General features: G+C 53.8%; 1 protein-coding gene across 1 annotated transcript in view; it reads left to right on the top strand.

The window, feature by feature from the left end:
- Positions 1 to 12124: 12124 nt before the first annotated feature.
- Positions 12125 to 18187, top strand: part of GNA13 (G protein subunit alpha 13) — a 30742-nt gene continuing 24679 nt past the window's right edge. Inside the window, exons 1-2 of the mRNA XM_061145030.1 lie at positions 12125 to 12492; positions 14768 to 14994. Of these exons, the coding sequence (XP_061001013.1) occupies positions 12210 to 12492; positions 14768 to 14994 (510 nt within the window). The 5' untranslated portion in view covers positions 12125 to 12209. The remainder of the gene's footprint in view (positions 12493 to 14767; positions 14995 to 18187) is intronic.

Here is an 18187-nt window from a genome sequence, read left to right as displayed (position 1 = left end):
AGCCTCGCCCTCCGGTCCCCCGGGCGAGGGGAGGTGCCCGGTGCGAGAGAATGAGAGACCCGGGAGGAAAACCCGGCTGTGGAATCCGGTCAGCGGGACCCCAGGTCACCGTCTGATCTGGGTCCTCAAGCTCCTCATCGCCCGTGACCTTGGCGGGACCCTGCGGCTCAACCACACCCCTGGGGAGACCTCACCCCTCTGATTCTCTGTAGGAAGCGTGGCACCCTTGACCTCTAACCCCATCCCTGCCCTGACCCGTCCTCACCGACTCCTGCCAGGGCTGTCCTGCTGGAGGCCTCCGCCTCCCCGTGGGCGCGCCCCTCCGCTTGCTTCCGTCACCACCTTGGCCCCGCTCCACCCTGTCTGTCTCTGACTCTGACTCTGTCTCCTTCGCCCTTGGCTCGGGGACTTGGTAAGAATAGCCTGGTGAGGCCAGCTGTGTCCCCCCAAAAGATGGACCCAAGTCCTGACACCCCACACACGTGAGAATGTGACTTGATAGAGAAACAGGGTCTGTACAGACAAAATCGAATTAAAATGAGGTCAGCCAGACCCTATTCCAGTATGACTGGTGTCTTTACAAGAAGGGGAAATGTGGACGCAAGGAAGAAGACATGAAGACCCAGAGAAAGAAGTGGCCGTGGGAGCGGAACGGTGTGCCTGCAGGCACGGCGTGTCCAGGAGTGCGGCCACCACAGACGCCGAACAAGCAGAGGAGGCTCCCGGTCTCGAGCTGGCCAGCCCGGGGGTTCGGGCTTGTGGCCCCCAGGCCGCGGGGAGGGGGCTGCGAGTCCCCCAGTGCTGGTGCTGTGTGACTGGAGTCCTGGGGTCTCGGACAGCTGGGAGGCCTCGCCCCCGTCGGCCCCGCAGGCAGAGGCTCCGGGGGCTCTGCTGGGCTCTTGTCTTCCCAAGGGTGCCGCACGGCTCCCTGTAGAGAAGACGGCTGGACTCCAGGGCCTGGGCTTTCCTTCCCCTTCTTTTGTCTTCCCAGAAGCCCCTGGAACAGACCTACAGCACCTCTCCCCATGCGGCCTGGCACCCCGCTTCCAGAGGCCGGCGGGTTAACACTGACAGCCCCGAGCTCCGCCTTCCCGGGGAAATGGGGCGTGGCCTCCTCCCAGCCCCGCCTCCCAGCCCCACACCGCACTTCCATCACCGCCCCCCCTTCCCCCTCCTGACCTCGCTGGCCGTTAGCTCCTGGGGAGCAGGAGCCTGTGGCATTCACCCTTACAGTCTGCTCCCGCCCTTCCCCACACGTTCGGGAAGTCCGGGAAGGCACTCCTGTAAAGAGATGGTGGGGCAGGCGGGTCCCCGTCGGAGGGCCCCTAAAGGACACGCAGAACCTTGCTCAGGCCAGGCTCCCTGCAGCGGCCCCGGGGAACCCAGGATCCAGTTTGTCAGGAGACACACCCCCTCTTTCCCCCAAGTTCCCCCCGCCTGGACCCCCAGGGCCCCCAGGGCCCCAGGCAGGACTGGGAGGGAGAGGAGGTAACCAGTAACCAGGATCCAGTTTGTCAGGAGACACACCCCCTCTTCTCCCCAAGTTCCCCCCGCCTGGACCCCCAGGCCCCCAGGCAGCACTGGGAGGGAGCGGGCGTTGAGGTGAGCAGTAACGTTGAGCTTTCCAGAAACCTGGCTGTCAGAGCGCCTCGGAGCCAGCGTCTGACAGGTAGACTGAAGGTGCTCCCCACGACCCCGGGCCATGGCGGGAGCGAAGGCCCCGGATGGGCAGGACCGAAGCCTGGAGCATCAGGGGACAGGAGCCGCTACAGGTCACACCCAGGCACGAGCTACGCAGGGCCCTTGTCTCTCTCGGTCACTGGATGAGACAGCTCCATGCCACGCAAGCAAGGCCAGGGGAGGTCAAGGCAAGACCAGGAAGTGGACTTTAATAGCTTCCTTATATCAGGGTAGGAAGTTCAAGTTGATAAGGAAGTTGGAATCAAGCGCCCCAGCTGGAAGAGTCGTCCGCCAAGGAAACGCTGGGGTAGGAGATAGTCTGTGTTGACACAGCGCTCCAGCCGGGTCTGCAGCTTCCACTGACTGCATCCTCGGGCTGCCTGACCTAGAAAGAAACCCAGATCTGGTGCCCAGCCAGCACCCGGGGGAAGTGCCCGTGAGTCCAGAGCTGCTTGACATGCCTGGGGGCGAGGCCACTCTGCACACGCCGCCCTGACGACGGACCCGCCACGCACGACCGTCACTTAGGGTCGCCTTCGTGTCCTGCACGGATCTACCTGCTCAGCTCCTCCAAGTCTACTCATCAAGACAGTTAAAAGAAAAAAAATGCTTGTGAGTCAGTGTGAGGTCCCCACGTGCCCCCCACGGGCAGTCGAATGAGTTTCAGCCCCCAGGGCACCCCGAGCTTCTGGGTGGGATGGCCGGGGTTTCCGGATTTCAGTCAGCATCACCCCTTGAGTAAGACCTTGATGAGTGCCCCTGACGGCTCAGAGTTTCAGTCTACCCATCCGGGAAATGGAAACAGGGTTTGCCCGGCACAGAGCAAGAGCTCACTGACAATGAACTTCCAGCAGCATCATCTAGTTATTCCGCTGTCATTCCGGGCCTCCTGGTCTTTCCCCAGCCCAGAATGCTCACCTTCCCAGTCCCTCCTTCCCCTTCTTTTCTTTCAAAACAACTTGAATACCATCCACCTGATTCCCAAGGCCCCACCTGGGCTCCCAGGCTGGTGGACTTGCTTGAACACATCAGCTGTCCCTACTCCCGACTTAGCACCCTGATAGCTGGTTGACCAGTTGGCCTCATCCATTGTGCCGTCCCTGTAATGGCCCTTCCCTCTGAGTCTATAACACAGTGTACAGTGCCCAGCCCACACAGACGCACCCCCACACGTCTAGACCGAGCAGTGCTGGGCTGGTATCACGGTCCATAGGTCGGTCCCTCCCTATACACCCGCCGCCATGGGCTGGCTTTTGACCTGGACTGTCTGCAGAAGGAGACCGGGGTCACAGTGACTCAGGCCGCTGGAGGATTAGAGGAGCCGGAGAAAGGGGGAGGCCCGCTGGTAGGTGGGGCAGCTCTCCCTTCCAGCAGAGTCTTCCCCCTTCCAACCCAGCAAAGCCCGAAGTCCTGTTAGAAGCCGTGCCTTTCCCGGCGAAGGTATGAGGGGGATTGAAAAGCTGGCCAGGGAGCCGTTGGAGACATGACTTTCCCTCCAACTTCTGATGTCTCCAGCCTGGACCCAGCACCTCCAGGACTTCCCTAGAATTAAGGAGTGTCCTTCACAATCTCAGAGACTCTGGGCAAAGTCTAGGGTCACTGTGTGATTCAGAGGGTGTAGATGTCATAAATTACACATTTGTTTTAAAACACACACGCGCGCGCACACACACACACACACACCAGTCTCCTGGGCCTGCATTCAGTCCTTCCTCAGGAGAGGAGCTTTCTGACGGACAGAAGCACCCTGGCTCCTTAAGCCTTTCAGGGTCAGCCCAGTCTCCCAGACGGGCAGCCCCCACGCCTCCCAGCGCCTCTGCCTCTGTCCCTGCCCTCACTAAAGAGCCAGCCTGGAGGGCTATAGTCCACGGGGTTGCAGAAGAGTCTGACAGGACGTAGCCACTAAATAGTAACAAAACGCTTTGTATTTTTTTCAACCTTCATATTTATGTAACAAAATCATTAACCACTTTCAATCCCCAATGCATAGTGGCAAATGCTACATTATGTGACACCTCTGTGGGGCCAGGCAAGCACCCTGCCAGGTGCTTTACACGTTACTCTCAGCAGCTCAGGGACATGTGGGCAGAATTAGTTCCACTTTTCAGATAACAGAAATGAAGCTCTGGTGTCTGCTGACCAAGGCTCCTCGCTCCCAACGCAGGGGCCTGGGTTCCATCTCTGGTCAGGGAACCGGAGTCCACACGCCGTGACTAAGACTCAGGGCAGCCAAATAAATAAATAAATAAAATTTTTTTGAGAAAAAGAAATGGAGCTCAGAGAGTTTGTGTGTGTTTTTTTTTTTGCGGGATTCACATGGTAGATGCTGGGAAAGATGGAGGGCAAGAGGAGAAGGGGGTGACAGAGGATGAGATGGTTGGATGGCATCACCCACACAGTGGACATGAGTTTGAGCAGACTCCAGGAGATGGTGAAGGACAGGGAAGCCTGGCGTGCTGCAGTCCACGGGGTCGCAGAGAGGTGGACACGACTCAGCGCCTGAACAAGGACAGCACGGTAGGCGCATGGGGCAGCAGCTCGGCTTGGACCCCACTCGTGCCCGTCTCTCCTTGCTGCCCTCATCGACCCCAGCCTGACCCTGACAGGGGTGGGCAGCGGCTGAGAGGGGTGAGAGCTCAAGTTCTGGTTTCTCCCGTCCCGCGGGCATCCGCAGCGTCCTGCCTGCCCCGTGGGGGCGGCCACTTGCCGGATCGCAGCGAGTGATGGCGCGTCCTCGTCGTCGCGGCAGGCACAGCCTCCGGCTAGCTCAGGTTTCCTGAGAGCCCCTCTCGAGTGGTGTCCTGCCGTGCCAAGTTAGCGGAGCGTCCCGCAGGATCTGGACTCTGGTTCTGAGCAGTGGGGCGGAGCCACAAGGGTCTCTGGTCACCGAACACACGCCCCTCCAGGCCTGCAGGGCTGCAGATCCAGCTGGCAGCCGTCAGAAATGCAGGGAGACGCCTGGGAGCAGGCAGACGGTGACTACTCATTTAAATGACACACGTTCAGTGAGTCTTTACCATATGACATGGGATTCCCAGGGGGCTCAGTGGTGAGGACTCTGCCTGCCAATACAAGAGATGAAGGTCTGATCCCTGGGTCGGGAATAACCCCTGGAGAAGAAAATGGCAACCCCCTCCAGTGTTCTTGCCTGGAGAAGCCCCATGGACAGAGGAGCCTGGTGGGTACAGTTCAGGGGTCGCAGAGAGTCGGACACGACTGAGGTCAAGAACACGAGCTCACCCAGGTGCCGTGCTGGACGCCGAAGGCACCAGTGAGCAGGCTGTGGTCCTGGCCTCGGGGCCTGCATTCCGGGGCGGTGGGGGAGGGAGCGGAAGTTACTGTCCACTGTGACCGGTGCTCTGAGGGGCGCGGGGGGCCGGAGAATGCTAGGGCACCTTGGAGGCTGGGAACCTTGATCAGCCTGGGGGGCGGGGGGCGGGGGGAGGGAGGAGGGGAGGGAAACAATGACAGTGTGGGGGGGTGGGGGATTGGGGTGGGGGGCAGGTGCCGGAAGGAAAGCAGTGAGACAGAGGGCCAGGGCTGGGAGATGCAGCAGGGAGAACCCCGGGTGCTCTCTACCACCCAGGGCCAAATGAGAAACATGGCCAGCACTGGACGGGGGTGGCATGAAATTCACCAGAAGCAATGTCCCCCTAAGAAAACGCTTTTACCCCAGGGGACTTCCCAGGCTGTCCAGTGGTTAGGGCCCTTAGCTTCCACTGCAGGGAGCACAGGTTCCATCCCCTGTCAAGGAACTAAGATCTCACATGTTGTTCGATGTGGCCAAAAGGTAAAAACCACCACCACCACCATCACATCATCATCAAACTCCCATTTTACAGACAGGAAAAGCCAGGCACGCTATGTTCAGTGAGGTCTCCTGAAGGCCCCGCACCCTGACTCCTTTCCTTCTCTGGGAAAGGAAATGACCAGCAGACAATTTGATCTGCTTCCCAGGGTTAAACCAGAGAAGCAGGTGACCTCAACTCATTGCTTAAAGGACCCTTCCCATCATCGGCCGTGTGCAAGCAAAGGGCAAACATGAGTGCAGAACTGCCGGCACAGAAGAAAACGCTTCCTCTTGCCTTTACCCCCTCCTCATCCTCCCTTGCACAGTGCGGGGGGGGGGGGGGGGGGTCCCCCCCCCCCGCCAACCCTCTGGGGGCCGGGAGAAAGCAGTAACTACAGCAAGAGACAGAGACAGGACTTCGTGGCTCGGCTCCCAGACTCCGACTCTGTGACTCTGACTCAGCAGCTGGGGTCGCTCCCTGAATCCTGCCGGGAGCTGGCCCGTTCTTTCCCGTAGCGGCTCTCGCAGGAGTTTGGAGACGGTTTGTCAATGGCATTATTCGCCCCGGGGATCCAGGCTGCCACGGCCTGACAAAGGCCCCGGGGACCGCTCCTCCATGCCCCTGCGTGGGTGAGCCCTGACCACGTGCCGGTCAGCGCCTGGCGGGTACAGAGGCGAAGGCCAGTCTCGGCGTGCCCCGAGACGCCTGGCTGCCCGCGAGTCAGGAGCACGGTCCGTGGGAGCAGCAGGCCGGGGCCTGCCAGTCCACGCTCCGAGGGAAAGAGAACCGCACTGGGAGCAGAGGGTGCGGAGACACAGGCGTCAGCTGAGAGCCCGCACGTCAGCCTCTCCAGAGAAACAGAACTCACGTTAGAGGGCCTTTACTGTTACTTGCACAGCGAGGTGCGAGGGTTTCTCCCAGGATGGGTGTGTGTCTTTCAGAGGCAGGCTTCTGACTCCAGAGAAGCTGAGAGAAGTCACGACTGCCCAACAAGCAGCTCACGGATCTTCCTTGGAGGCTGAGAAAAACACAGCCAATAATTAAAGTCACGTTTTCCTTCAGTAACACCAGCAACAAAAACCACCACGAAGGCAATTCCACATGCCGGGTTTCATACAAAACTTTCCACATGAGAGGCTTACTCTGGTAAGGGCACCATCGCGTTTCATAACAAAGGAAGTTGACTTTTCATACCGGACTCACATGAAGGGACCATCTGGGGCTTCTGCTGCTGCTAAGTCGCTTCAGTCCTGTCCGACTCCGTGCGACCCCATAGACAGCAGCCCTCCAGGCTCCCCCATCCCTGGGATTCTCCAGGCAAGAACACTGGAGTGGGGTGCCATTGCCTTCTCCTCTGGGGCTTCTACCACCATGTAAATGTGGCTGTAAAGCCGGCCTCTTTTCTTGTTTCTACCTCAGTCACCCAGAGTGTTTTACAAACCAGAGTCTGAGCTCCAGTGCAGAACATCTTACTGTGCTAGAATCAGCCTGCAAGCTGGTAAACTTTGAGGTGACATTTTGCCCAAAAGGGGCTGGAAAAACAGACCGAGTAACCAACCAACCAACAAACTACTTGTTCCTTAAATGCAATCTTCGTACACCTGGGCACCCAGGGAACTATCTCTTTCTGGTGACTCAGAAAGAGCCCTGGATTTAGAGTCAAAAGGAGGTGGTTTTGGTTCTGCCTCTGCCCCCAGACAGTTGGAGGGAGGCTACGAGTCCTCACACCTCTCTTTCCCCAGCTTCCTCCTGCTCAGGGAGTGAGCTTAACACTGGGTGCTCCGTCAGCCTATTGTGAGCAGAGAATGAGATAAAGTAGGTCAAAGTGCTTTGGGGCGTTTAAAACATCACACACAAACACACACACAACTCAAAGAGATCTGTATTCTGCAAAGACTAGGGAATTCCCTTCCTTTCCTAGCACAGAAAGGAAGACACGAAAAACCCACGCCTGTTTTATCTGAAAGAAGCAGAATCCACCTATTATAATAACACTGGTGATGAGACTGAAGAGTCAAATAGTGAAAAGCTTGGGTGTGTCGTCGTCTTTATTAGAAAATTAACCCGCGGTTTCCCCATCCAGTAATGTGACTGACTTTTAAATAAACACATCTAAATGGGTGTTGTCCCATCCTGAAGAGTGAGTAGTCACCTTGGCAGGCCAAGCACTTATTTAAATTGTGTTTCCCATCGTTCCCAAATCTTTTTTTTAAACTCCTTTTTTTGGAATCGTTCCGAGAGCCTCTGGCACATTCTTTCAAACATGTCTGAGGGTGACACATTTTTGTCCTTTGTGAAAAACACTGATTTTTGTAAACAGCTCAAAGTTATTTGTCACAGGGTCTGTTAAATGAGCTAAGTAGTGCCACTATTTAAAAAAGTGTTAGTTGCTCAATTGGGTCTGACTCTTTGCAACTCCATGGACTGTAGCCCGCCAGGTTCCTCTGTCCACGGGATTTCCCAGGCCAGAATACTGCAGTCAGTTGCCATTTTCTTCTCCAGGGGATCTTCCGGACCCAGGGATCAAAAACCCGGGTCTCCAGGATTGCAGGCAGATTCTTTACTGACTGAGCCACAAGGGAAGCCCACACTTTTTAGAAAACTATGATTAAGACAGGAAACCTGGCTTTCTTTCAGTTCCAACAGAAAATTACAAATAGTTGGACTGCCCTGGAGGTTCAGCAGTTAGGACTCCCACTTCCACTGCAGGGAGCACGGGTCCCATCCCAGACCGGGGAACTAAGACCCCACAAGCCGCGGAGTGGCCAAGGAGGGAAAAAAAAGAACAGATAGTAGATTACAGGAATCGACAGTATTGCTAGACAGGGCCTGATCCTTCGTAAGGCAACCACATTAGAGTAGAAAAGTAGAGTGGAAATGTGTTTCTACACTGTTAGTCACACCTTGATTATTTATCTAGCAAGACTGTTTGCCACTAGACTTTGAGTTTCCATTAAGAAGAGAGCCACACTACAACTAATTAACCATTTAGCTTTGCAGTCTTTTCATCACAGCTCCTCCTCAGGGTATCTGAACCCCTCATCTGCACATGGATTAACCGGCTAACACAGGTGTTTCCGATGGATTCACATCTGCGTCTATCGGAAATACAGCAGCCAGCAGATCCAATTCCAACCAACAGACTCTATATTCCCTTAAAAAGTTCAGATTCTCTTTTCAGTTATGAAAGAATTTGTCTGAAAATTATAATATTCACTAATATCATTACAACGTGACTTGAAGCAACAACTAGAGTAGATTTGCTTCTGGTGCAAGTAATTTTAATTGTTCGAGTTACTTTAAAATGAACATAACCAGAGAATTCCCTGACTATCCAGTGGTTAGGACTCAGCTCTTTCACTGGCGAGGGCCTGAGTTCAATCCCTACTCAGAGAACTAAGATCCCACAAGCTGCATGGCCAAAAAAGGAAAAAAAACTCATAATCACTTTCATGCAGTGAACATCATACACTGTGGGTCTTCAACGGTAAATGACTCCAGTGACTTTTATGGAAGCTATTGTTTTCCCTACCTCATTTTTTTTTTATTGTAGTGAAATTTACATAACATTAAATTTATCATTTGACCATTTTGAAGTGTATGATTTGGGGGCATTTAGTAGATTCCCAGGGGCTTCCCCAATGGCTCAGTGGGTGAAGAATCCGCCTGGAGTGCAGGAGATGCAGGTTCTACCCTGGGATGGGGAGGAACTCCTGGAGAAGGAAATGGCAACTCACTCCAGCATTATTGCCTGGAGAATCCCACGGACAGAGGAGCCTGGTGGGCTACAGTCCATGGGGTCACAAAGAGTCAGACATGACTGAGCACATCCTATGTATATAGGATATATATATGTATATTCCCAAAATTCTGTGAATGAACCATCACCACTATTTAGTTCTTAAACATCTTCATCACCCCGAAAGGAAAGCCTATACTCTTGAAGCAATCACTCCCTGTTCTTTCTGCCTACTGCTGGCAAGTACTAATCTGCTGTTTCTATGGATTTGTCTGTTCTGGACATTTCTTATAAATGGAGCCTTACACCGTGTGAACTTATGACCAGCTTTTCCACGAAGCGTAATGTTTTCAGGGTTTATCCACATTGTAGCACGCGTCAGCACTTCATTCCTTTTAATGCCTGAATAATTGAACTGCATAGATATACCACACTGTTCATCCATCCACCCATTGATGGATAAATGAGTTGCTCACCCCTTTGGGCTATTCTGAACAGTGCTGCCATGAACACAGGTACATAATTTTTCCTTTGAACACCTGATTTCAATTCTTTATGGGTATACACCTAGGAATGAAATTGCTGGGTCATATTGCAATCCTAAGTGTAACTTTCTGAGGAACCATCAAACCTCTAGCTCACTTTCTTCTTACATTTTTTTTTTTTAATGTGTACCATTTCTTTTAAAGTCTTTGTTACAATATTGTTTTATGCTTTGGATTTTTGGCCAAGAGGCATGTGGGATCCTAGCTCCCCGACCAGGGATGGAACCTGAGCCTCGCTGCAGTGGGAGGTGAAGTCTTGACCAAAAGACTGCCAGGGAAGTCCTCCAGCTCATTTTAAAAAATAAGTCCTTTAAAATAGTCTTTAATTTTGATTGCCCTTGGGCCTTCATTGCTGTGCACAGGCTTTTCTCTGTGCTGCATTTCTCAGTGCAGTGGCTCCTCACTGCAGAGCACGGGCTCCAGGAGCCCGTGTGCCCGCTAGCCGTGGCACTCGGGGCTCAGCTGCTCTGCGGCATGTGGGGTCTTCCCGGGCCAGGGACCGAATCCTGCGGCCCTTGCATCAGCAGGGGATTCTTATCTACTGTACCACCAGCTCATTTTAACGCCCACACTTTCAAGGTGGCCTGACAACCAGACAGAAGCTATTGGACGACTGCAGCCTGACCGCGGGCAGGGCCCAAAGAGGTCTCTTTTTTTTCTGAAGCACTGAGGCGAGCAGCGGGGTTTGATATGAGTCAAGCTTGTTCAACGCGAGGTTACAGGCAGGGCTCTGGACACCTTCCTCTGCTGTTCTACATGTCACAGCATGAACTGGCAGGGCGGGAAAGCCTTCCTGCCTGCGGGGCATCCTTGGTGCTTCAATTATGTTGTGAGCACTCCTGGAAAAGGAAGAAAAAGATGCCAACTATTTAATTGATAGGCTTCCCTCTTCCTGTTTTTGTGGCATTCAGATTAGCATGTGGAGTCCAAGCAGACATGCTGCTTGGGGGCCAGCGCTATACCCTGTCCTGGGCAGAGGTCGGTCCTTTCAAGGGTGGAGAACCAAGCTTCCCAAACAGTAGCTGAAGCTGCAGAGAGCTCTTCCAACCTGGGTGGACTTTTACTATCTACTTTGCCTAAAGGCACCGCCTAGTGATACTGGAGGGGAACCTACCCTACTTTGTATAGGGCAGCTTGTCCACACGGTGCACTTGGCCAGGACAACAGGAGATAATCCTACTGCAGGTATTGTTTACTGCAGCCAATTTACTGAGTCATGGGGCTCCTCAGCCACTAACCCAATCCGGCCAGTAGACTGATTAGCACTGATTTTTTTTGTTTAAACGTGTTCTTGAGCCTGTCGGGGGCACTGACCTCTTTGCTACCTCGCTGCCTGACACACACAAGCCTCTGAGCCCCGGAAGCCCCAGGCAAGGCTCTTGGGAGGAGTTGCACAGCCATAGAGACCAGCCCAGAGGGCTTTTTCCACTTGAAACTAGAGCGCTTAGACAGAAGCTGGCTTCCGGGGTCCTTGCGAGGCGTCCCTCTGCCAGCCCAGGTCACTTGTGCTCCCGGAGCCCCGCAGGTGTCCGGGCCCGAGTCTTGGCCGGTCACATCCTCTGCAATCCGGCAGGAAACCTAACCTCCGCCGGCTCCTGTCCTCGGTCTGTCTGCTTATCTGCTTCCTCTCGGGAACAGCCGCGTCGGTGTCCGGTGCGGGGGGATTTTCGGGGTGACCTCACCCGTGCAGGCGTCGGCGTCAGCCTGCGTGCGGACCGCGTCCCGGAGGCATCCACAGCCCGTCCCGGCGCCTCCCCGGCCCCTCCTCCCCAAGCAGAGTCTTGGTAGGGTCTCGGGTGGGGCTGGGGGGTCACGCAGGTTCCCATCCCGGGCTCGGGAGGGCGGGGTGTCAAGGGACCCACTGGAAGAAGATGCACCGAAACCGCAAACGCCCGCTCTCTGTTTGAACAACTTTGGAGCCAAAGGCTTCGGCGGCCGGTGGCGGGGACTGGGAGCGCCGGGAGCCGCTGGGAGCCCAGAGGGCAGAGCCTGGGGCGGGTCTCCGGCCCCCTGGACCCCCGGAAGTAGCCGCGCGGCCCCGAGGTGGGTAAGGCTCCTTCCAGGGAAGCAGGAGGCGCAGCGGCGGAGCGGGCCACGTGACCGCCGGGCCCCCGCCCCGTGCGCCCCGCCCCGCCCCGCGCGCGCCTGGCGGAGCTCGCGGGCTCGCGAGAGAGCGCGAGTCTCCGGGAGCGGCGTGCGTGCACGCCCCCGCGAGGCGGCGGGCGCGCGCACGCCCCGGGGCCGCCGCCCCGCCGGGCCCGCCCTCCTGCCCTCCCTCCGCGGCGCGCCCGGCCCGCCCTGCCCGGCCCGCCCTGCGAGTCAGACCGCCGGCTCCCGCCCTCCGCCGGCGCGCCCGGGCCGCCGCGGCGTCCCCCGCCCTCGAGCCGCCGAGCCGGAGCCGGAGCCGCGCGCCGAGCGGGCGGAGGAGCCGCAGGGCCCCGCCGAGGCGGCAAGATGGCGGACTTCCTGCCGTCGCGGTCCGTGCTGTCCGTGTGCTTCCCGGGCTGCGTGCTGACGAGCGGCGAGGCCGAGCAGCAGCGCAAGTCCAAGGAGATCGACAAGTGCCTGTCGCGGGAGAAGACCTACGTGAAGCGCCTGGTGAAGATCCTGCTGCTGGGCGCGGGCGAGAGCGGCAAGTCCACCTTCCTCAAGCAGATGCGCATCATCCACGGGCAGGACTTCGATCAGCGCGCGCGCGAGGAGTTCCGCCCCACCATCTACAGCAACGTGATCAAAGGTGGGGGGCCCGGGGCCGGGGAGCGGGGGCACTGGGGAGGTCGGGGGGCCGGGGGATCTGGGGGCGGGGGCCCGGGGATCGGGGGGGCCGGGGGCCGGGGCGGCGGCGCCGGGCACCGCCCTCCCCTTCGGAGCCCCGGGCCGGGCGCGCGGGAAGGGGGCGCGGCCGGGGGAGAGGATGCCGGGGGGTGCCCCTCACCCCGCCGCTGGCCTCGCCCCCCGCCGGAGGGAAGCGCCCCGGGGTGCAGGGTGGCCTCTTCCCCGGACGAACCAGCCCGGGCGCTGCCCGTCCAGCCTCGCGCCCCGGGTGGCGGGTGGCCGAGTCACATGGGGTCGGGGCTACTCCCAGCTCCGGAGCCGCGGAGCTCCGGAACCTTGTGCCCGAGACTCTGGTCAAGGGCAAAGGCTGACAGGCTCCTGGCCCTTCGGGGGCAAGGATGTGAAACTCGAGGGTGTCCTGTTTGCTGTGCTGCCGTCAGGAAAGAGCGCACCATGCAGTCGGTCTAAAAAAGTTTTAGCATCAGTGGTTTTTCGCCCCAGTGTCACGGTCGGGCAGGATGTGTGCCTGTCATCACCGAGCACCTTGCACCCTCCTTCTGCTTCTGACTGCGGTGGGGGGAGCGTCTACTGCTTAAACGGGTTTGTGTGTGGGTACAGAGGGTCTAGGACCTGAGACCGTGCAGGCGGAGTCAATGAATCAGTGTTGGCTTGGGTCACAGGTTCTGCTGTTGTTCGTGGGTATTTTTAAAACTAGAGTTGATCTTTGTTCTCAAGTGAAAAACGCACAGGAGTTTTAGTTCTGGGCTTTCAAACAAATGGGGGGTGGATTTTACTTTTGTCATTTGAGATATAATTAGTACTCTTTGTAGTTTCCAGCTGTCTTGGACTTTATAAAAGGCATTTTGGCAGAATTGAGATACAGAGCCTGGTTCTTCAGGTGCCTGAGGGTGCTCTCTGTTGTATCTGGGTAGCAGTTTATCTAGGGGTGGGTAATAGATGTCAAGCCTTTCCAAGCAGCGTTTTTTTCAAGGGGGGGGTTTTGTTGAGGAAGTACTTAAGTTACTCTTTTGAGTCACTTTTTTTTCCCCTCCCAGGATTGAGTGGAGGAAAACTGCTTGGGGTGCGGGGAATGGAGAGGGGGAGCTTTGTGGGTTCAACGATGAGGGAGGGGCAGGACACCAGGAGCTCACAGACCACAACCAGCCCTAGGACTTCTGCAGTAAGCTGTAAAAAAAGGTTGAATTTATCCTTTCTTCTTGTTTAGTAAAAAATTAATCTAAGGTCTCTCTCAAGGCCCGAGACTCGGTGTAGTCAGTCCTTAAGCGAAGGTACCTGTAGCTGATGCAGCTGCTTGTAAGGGGTTCTGTTAACGAGTAGACCAGTCAGGTCTACTGTTGACTGATAGCCAGGTAGACACCTGGCTCTTGCTTAACACCTGGTTCCTCTTGTACACGGGGCTCCTAACTGTGACCTACCTCGAGTGTTGGTGAGATGAAGTCATTGGCCGTCTGCATTTTCTGAGTTGACGCGATCAGAAAATTGACAGCCAAAGGGTTTTTCAGTTATCTAAACAAATGACCTAATAGTCACGTGACTGTTAGGAGGGACGAAAGGTAACTGTGTAGAGTTAGAAATAATGGGTTTGAATTCATCTCTGTGAGTTGAAATCTCTGCTTCTACATCTTTTTTGCAGTTGGTCTTCCTCCTTTTAGGGAAGTCTCACGCCACCCTGAGCCTCACCCGGATTGGAAGCTTGGGAGGGGAGAAGTGTCTGAGCTCTGAGCATGGTCCTGGAAGCCGTGGGTTGGGCTGGGCAGGGTGCTCAGGGACCGGGAGGGCACGGGGCTGAGTCTCTTCTTGGCGTTTCATAAGAGTCTCTCTGATAGACTCAAAGCCTTGTTTGCAGATCTTCAGAGCCTGGACATCAGGTTATGCATCGGAGTTTCTTCTTTGTTTGCTGGTTTTGGTTGTCTTGCGACTTCTCTTCTCCCCAGGAATTATTTTATTAATTAGAACATGTTAAAATACTACAGAAGAAGCACTTGTGTTAAATTGTGTTTGCTTTTCAAGGTTCTAATTTTATAACTGAACAACTGTGAGTTGTAATTTTTTTTTCTTTTTACACTCTGAGAAGTTACTTCTATTGTTTTGATGTTGGTCTCCATTTTTTGGAGGTGCTGGGCCTAGAATACTCATGAAGTTTAAGGAAAGAATACAAGAATCGAATCTCTGAGACTATCTAATGACTCCCATCACACTTTTTTTTTCAAACAAAGGTATGAGGGTGCTGGTAGATGCCCGAGAGAAACTCCACATTCCTTGGGGGGATAACTCAAACCAGCTCAATGGAGACAAGCTGATGGCATTCGATACCCGGACACCCCTGACTGCCCAGGGAATCGTGGAAACGCAAGTTTTCTTACAGTACCTTCCTGCTATAAGAGCGTTATGGGCAGACAGTGGCATACAGAATGCCTATGACCGGCGTCGAGAGTTTCAACTGGTAAGAGATTTTTTTTTTAATGTTGTGATTTTATTTTAATGGCATTTATTGGCATCTGATTGTAACACACCTTTTTCACTGCCTTCCACAATATGATGTTTGTATCCAAAATTTTAGCCTCAGAAATATGGATAGTTTTCTAGATGAGCTTTATAAACTAACCAAGATAAAAATAAGGCAAACCCCCAGTGGGTTTGGTGAAGCTGTTATATTGAGTAATTAGTTGCTCATTTTTCTTTTTCTAGGGTAAGATCATAATGAAGTTTCTTAGGCACTTTCATCTAATTTTTTCTCCTTTTAAAAGTAATTTCATCTCAGTTATAGCAGCAATATTAATCTTTGACCTTTTATTTTTGAATTGAGAGTTCAGTAACTTAATTGTTCAAGTATGCTCTTTAGCCTTTAGAGGTATTTATTTCACAATTGATCAGTATAGGTTAGAATTCTTAATGTTTAACAGTCATTGCGCTTTTTGTATATTTGCATGCTATGCTTTTTAAAAGCTTCTAAGCACATTTTCCAAAATGTTCCTTCTTAAAATAATATGTTGTTTTTTGTACTTCTCTTTTCCATGGGAAACACCTAGAATTTATTTTGCATTTATTGTTTCTACTTTGTCTTGCACAAGACTGTAAAAGTTTGTAGCTATTACACAGCATTGAGGAGAGGGTGGAAAATAAGGTTCTGATCTAGGTTAAAGGTAAAAAAATAATAATAAATAAATTACAAAGCATTGTGAATGCGTTGATTGTATCTGGGGGATTTATTTGCCAAAGACCAGAAAGATCCCAAGAATGATAGCCATCTCTCCTGTATGCAGTTTGGAGGGAGTTCAGATGTAAAGTAAGTTTTACTGTAATGTGATCAAAATAAAGTGACAGTTGAAAGTAAAACTGCTTAGAAACTTGTTTGATGATGTCACGGTGTTAAGACAGTTCACATATCTGGGTGTGGCTGCAGTGACATGCAGCCAGCAGTCCTTGCTGTTAGTTTGTGATCGGCAGCAGCCTTGGCTACCAAAAGTTCTTGAAAAGTGTCCACGAGGGCTGCTGATAAAGCTGAGCCCTGAATTTCTGCTCCGTCTGGATGACGGCCTGCGCGTGTGCCGTCTGCGTCGGGTCTCTCCTTTGTTGTGTGTTTTGTTTGTTAACTTAATGCATGAGTAAGCGGCAGAGGCGGTCCTGCATCCTTGTTAAGGTTGAGCAGCTGGAAGCATTCTATGTTGAAAATTACAAATCTGACTTGACAGGTAACCTCCCTCCGGCGCTCAGACTTGGGTTAGTTTTTGTCCTTCACACACCCCTGTTCAGCTTCCTTTAGCCTCCCTGCTGTTGTTAAGTGTGGATTGTTGTTCTTTCTTCTAAATTCATTTTCCCAACAAGCCCCACATTTCACTCTGCACTCTGTCAGGAGGTTATTCATCCTTGCAGTCAGGGAAGAGACGTCTTGTGTGTAATAGCACACTCTGCACGCTGGTTCAGGGAGTGCCCAGCCTGCCATCCCGCACAGGGCTCTGTGGGAAGCTCCGCAGGTCCGTTTAGGTGGGGGTGGACTGCTTGCTTTTGAGCGTTCACGTCTTACACTCTCGTGGTCATCACTGTTGAGAAGGTATTCCTGAGAATTTATTTGCCTTTAAGAACAGACTGTTAAACCACTTCAGGCTGAGGACCTGCAGATTCTTGGTTTGAGCCAGCTGATGCTTTCAGAGCAGAGACAGCCTGGGGACAAGGAGAGGCAAGGTCATGATAAGGAGGAGGAACGGGGAGAGGTCTGGTTTAAGCTCCTGAGGACAGGGGTCCTGCTTGTCTGCCCCGCATTGTTAACGGTACCTGGCACAGGTGGTAGGAACTGGGTTATTACGTGGAATTAATGACTCTCATACTTTGGGATGCTCCGTGGTGCCTGGCATGTGGCTGACACTGGGAAGTCACTTTGCTTCCTTAAAATTTTCCTCCGCGGCCTCTTTCATTCCTTCTCTTGTCTGCATACACAATGCCCAAGTCCTATTTTTTCTGGAGGTCTCTTGCATCCTCCACTCCGCCCCTCCTTCCCACTGGTCTGCTGTCTCCTCCCTGGACCCCAGTAACCTTGTCCAGACCTGGCTGGGTTTGCCAGGAAGCTCTGCTCATCTCCACTGCTTCCAGAACACAGAGCCATCTCTTCCGTGAGCCTGGACTCTGAGGGGCTCGCTGGTGACGCCCTGCACCCGCTCAGACCCCGCGCGCTGCGGACTTCTACCCACGGCCGCCCTCAGCAGGCCCGCTGCCCGGCGCCTTCGCTCCTGTTCCTGTTCATCTGGGCTCCCCTTCACAGAACAGGGTGGACGCGACTCCCGGCAGGCCCGGGCCTTCTCCGTGGGTTCAGCTGGAATCTGAAGGACAGACCGGTTTCCGCGACGACCCCTTCCTCACCTGGGGAGCCTGGGAGGGCCCCTGGTCGGTGCAGTGTCCGTGGCAGACCCACATGAGGGTGAGGGGTGATTGTCCGGTGCCGAGCGGCCCTGCCTGCTGGGGGCCCCGCCTGGGCCGCCCTCCCTCTGAGGCAGGGTCTCCTTTGGGCTGCCTTCTGTTTGGTCTCCCTCTCACTGCCATAGGGTCTGACACTTACTTCCTCATCTTGTTAGGTGATCTGAATTATAATGCTCTTCTAGAAAAAAACAGCCTTTTTTTTTCTGGGAAATATGGGTGTTTCTGTTGTTGATGTGTTAGTTGGTCAGTTGTGTCCCTCTCTTTGTGACCCCACGGACTGCAGCCCGCCAGGCTTCCCTGTCCATGGAGTTCTCTATGTGCTAGTTTGTTAATTTTCCAGGAGATGGGAAGTTCTTGTATTATGGAATCAATTTTTCTTTTTTGTTATGTTTAACCGTGTAGTATATTCTTGAATCTTGGATAGGAAAAGTAAACATCGGGGAAATGAGAGGATTTAGCAGCTAAAATAACTAAAATATAAGCCTTTTTGTTTTCAACTACCACTTGATTATTAAGCTTATTAATGCAAATTTAAATGCAAAAAAAAATAGGGGCAATTTCTAAGCTCTTTACCACTTTTTTGCTTAAGAGGAATGACTGCCCTTGAATCAGTTTTTGGGCCGAGGGTAGTGTAGTGATATCACACACAGCATAGGTTTTTAGTTTTTAGCAGGCTGTTCATTTGTTAGTAATAACTTTGGGTGCAAACATAAAGTTTTCTTTCT

Source organism: Dama dama, chromosome 5, assembly GCF_033118175.1.
Source record: "Dama dama isolate Ldn47 chromosome 5, ASM3311817v1, whole genome shotgun sequence".
Lineage (NCBI taxonomy): Eukaryota > Metazoa > Chordata > Mammalia > Artiodactyla > Cervidae > Dama > Dama dama.
Note: the sequence above shows the minus strand (reverse complement) of the source record. Positions and strands in the feature narration are given on the sequence as shown.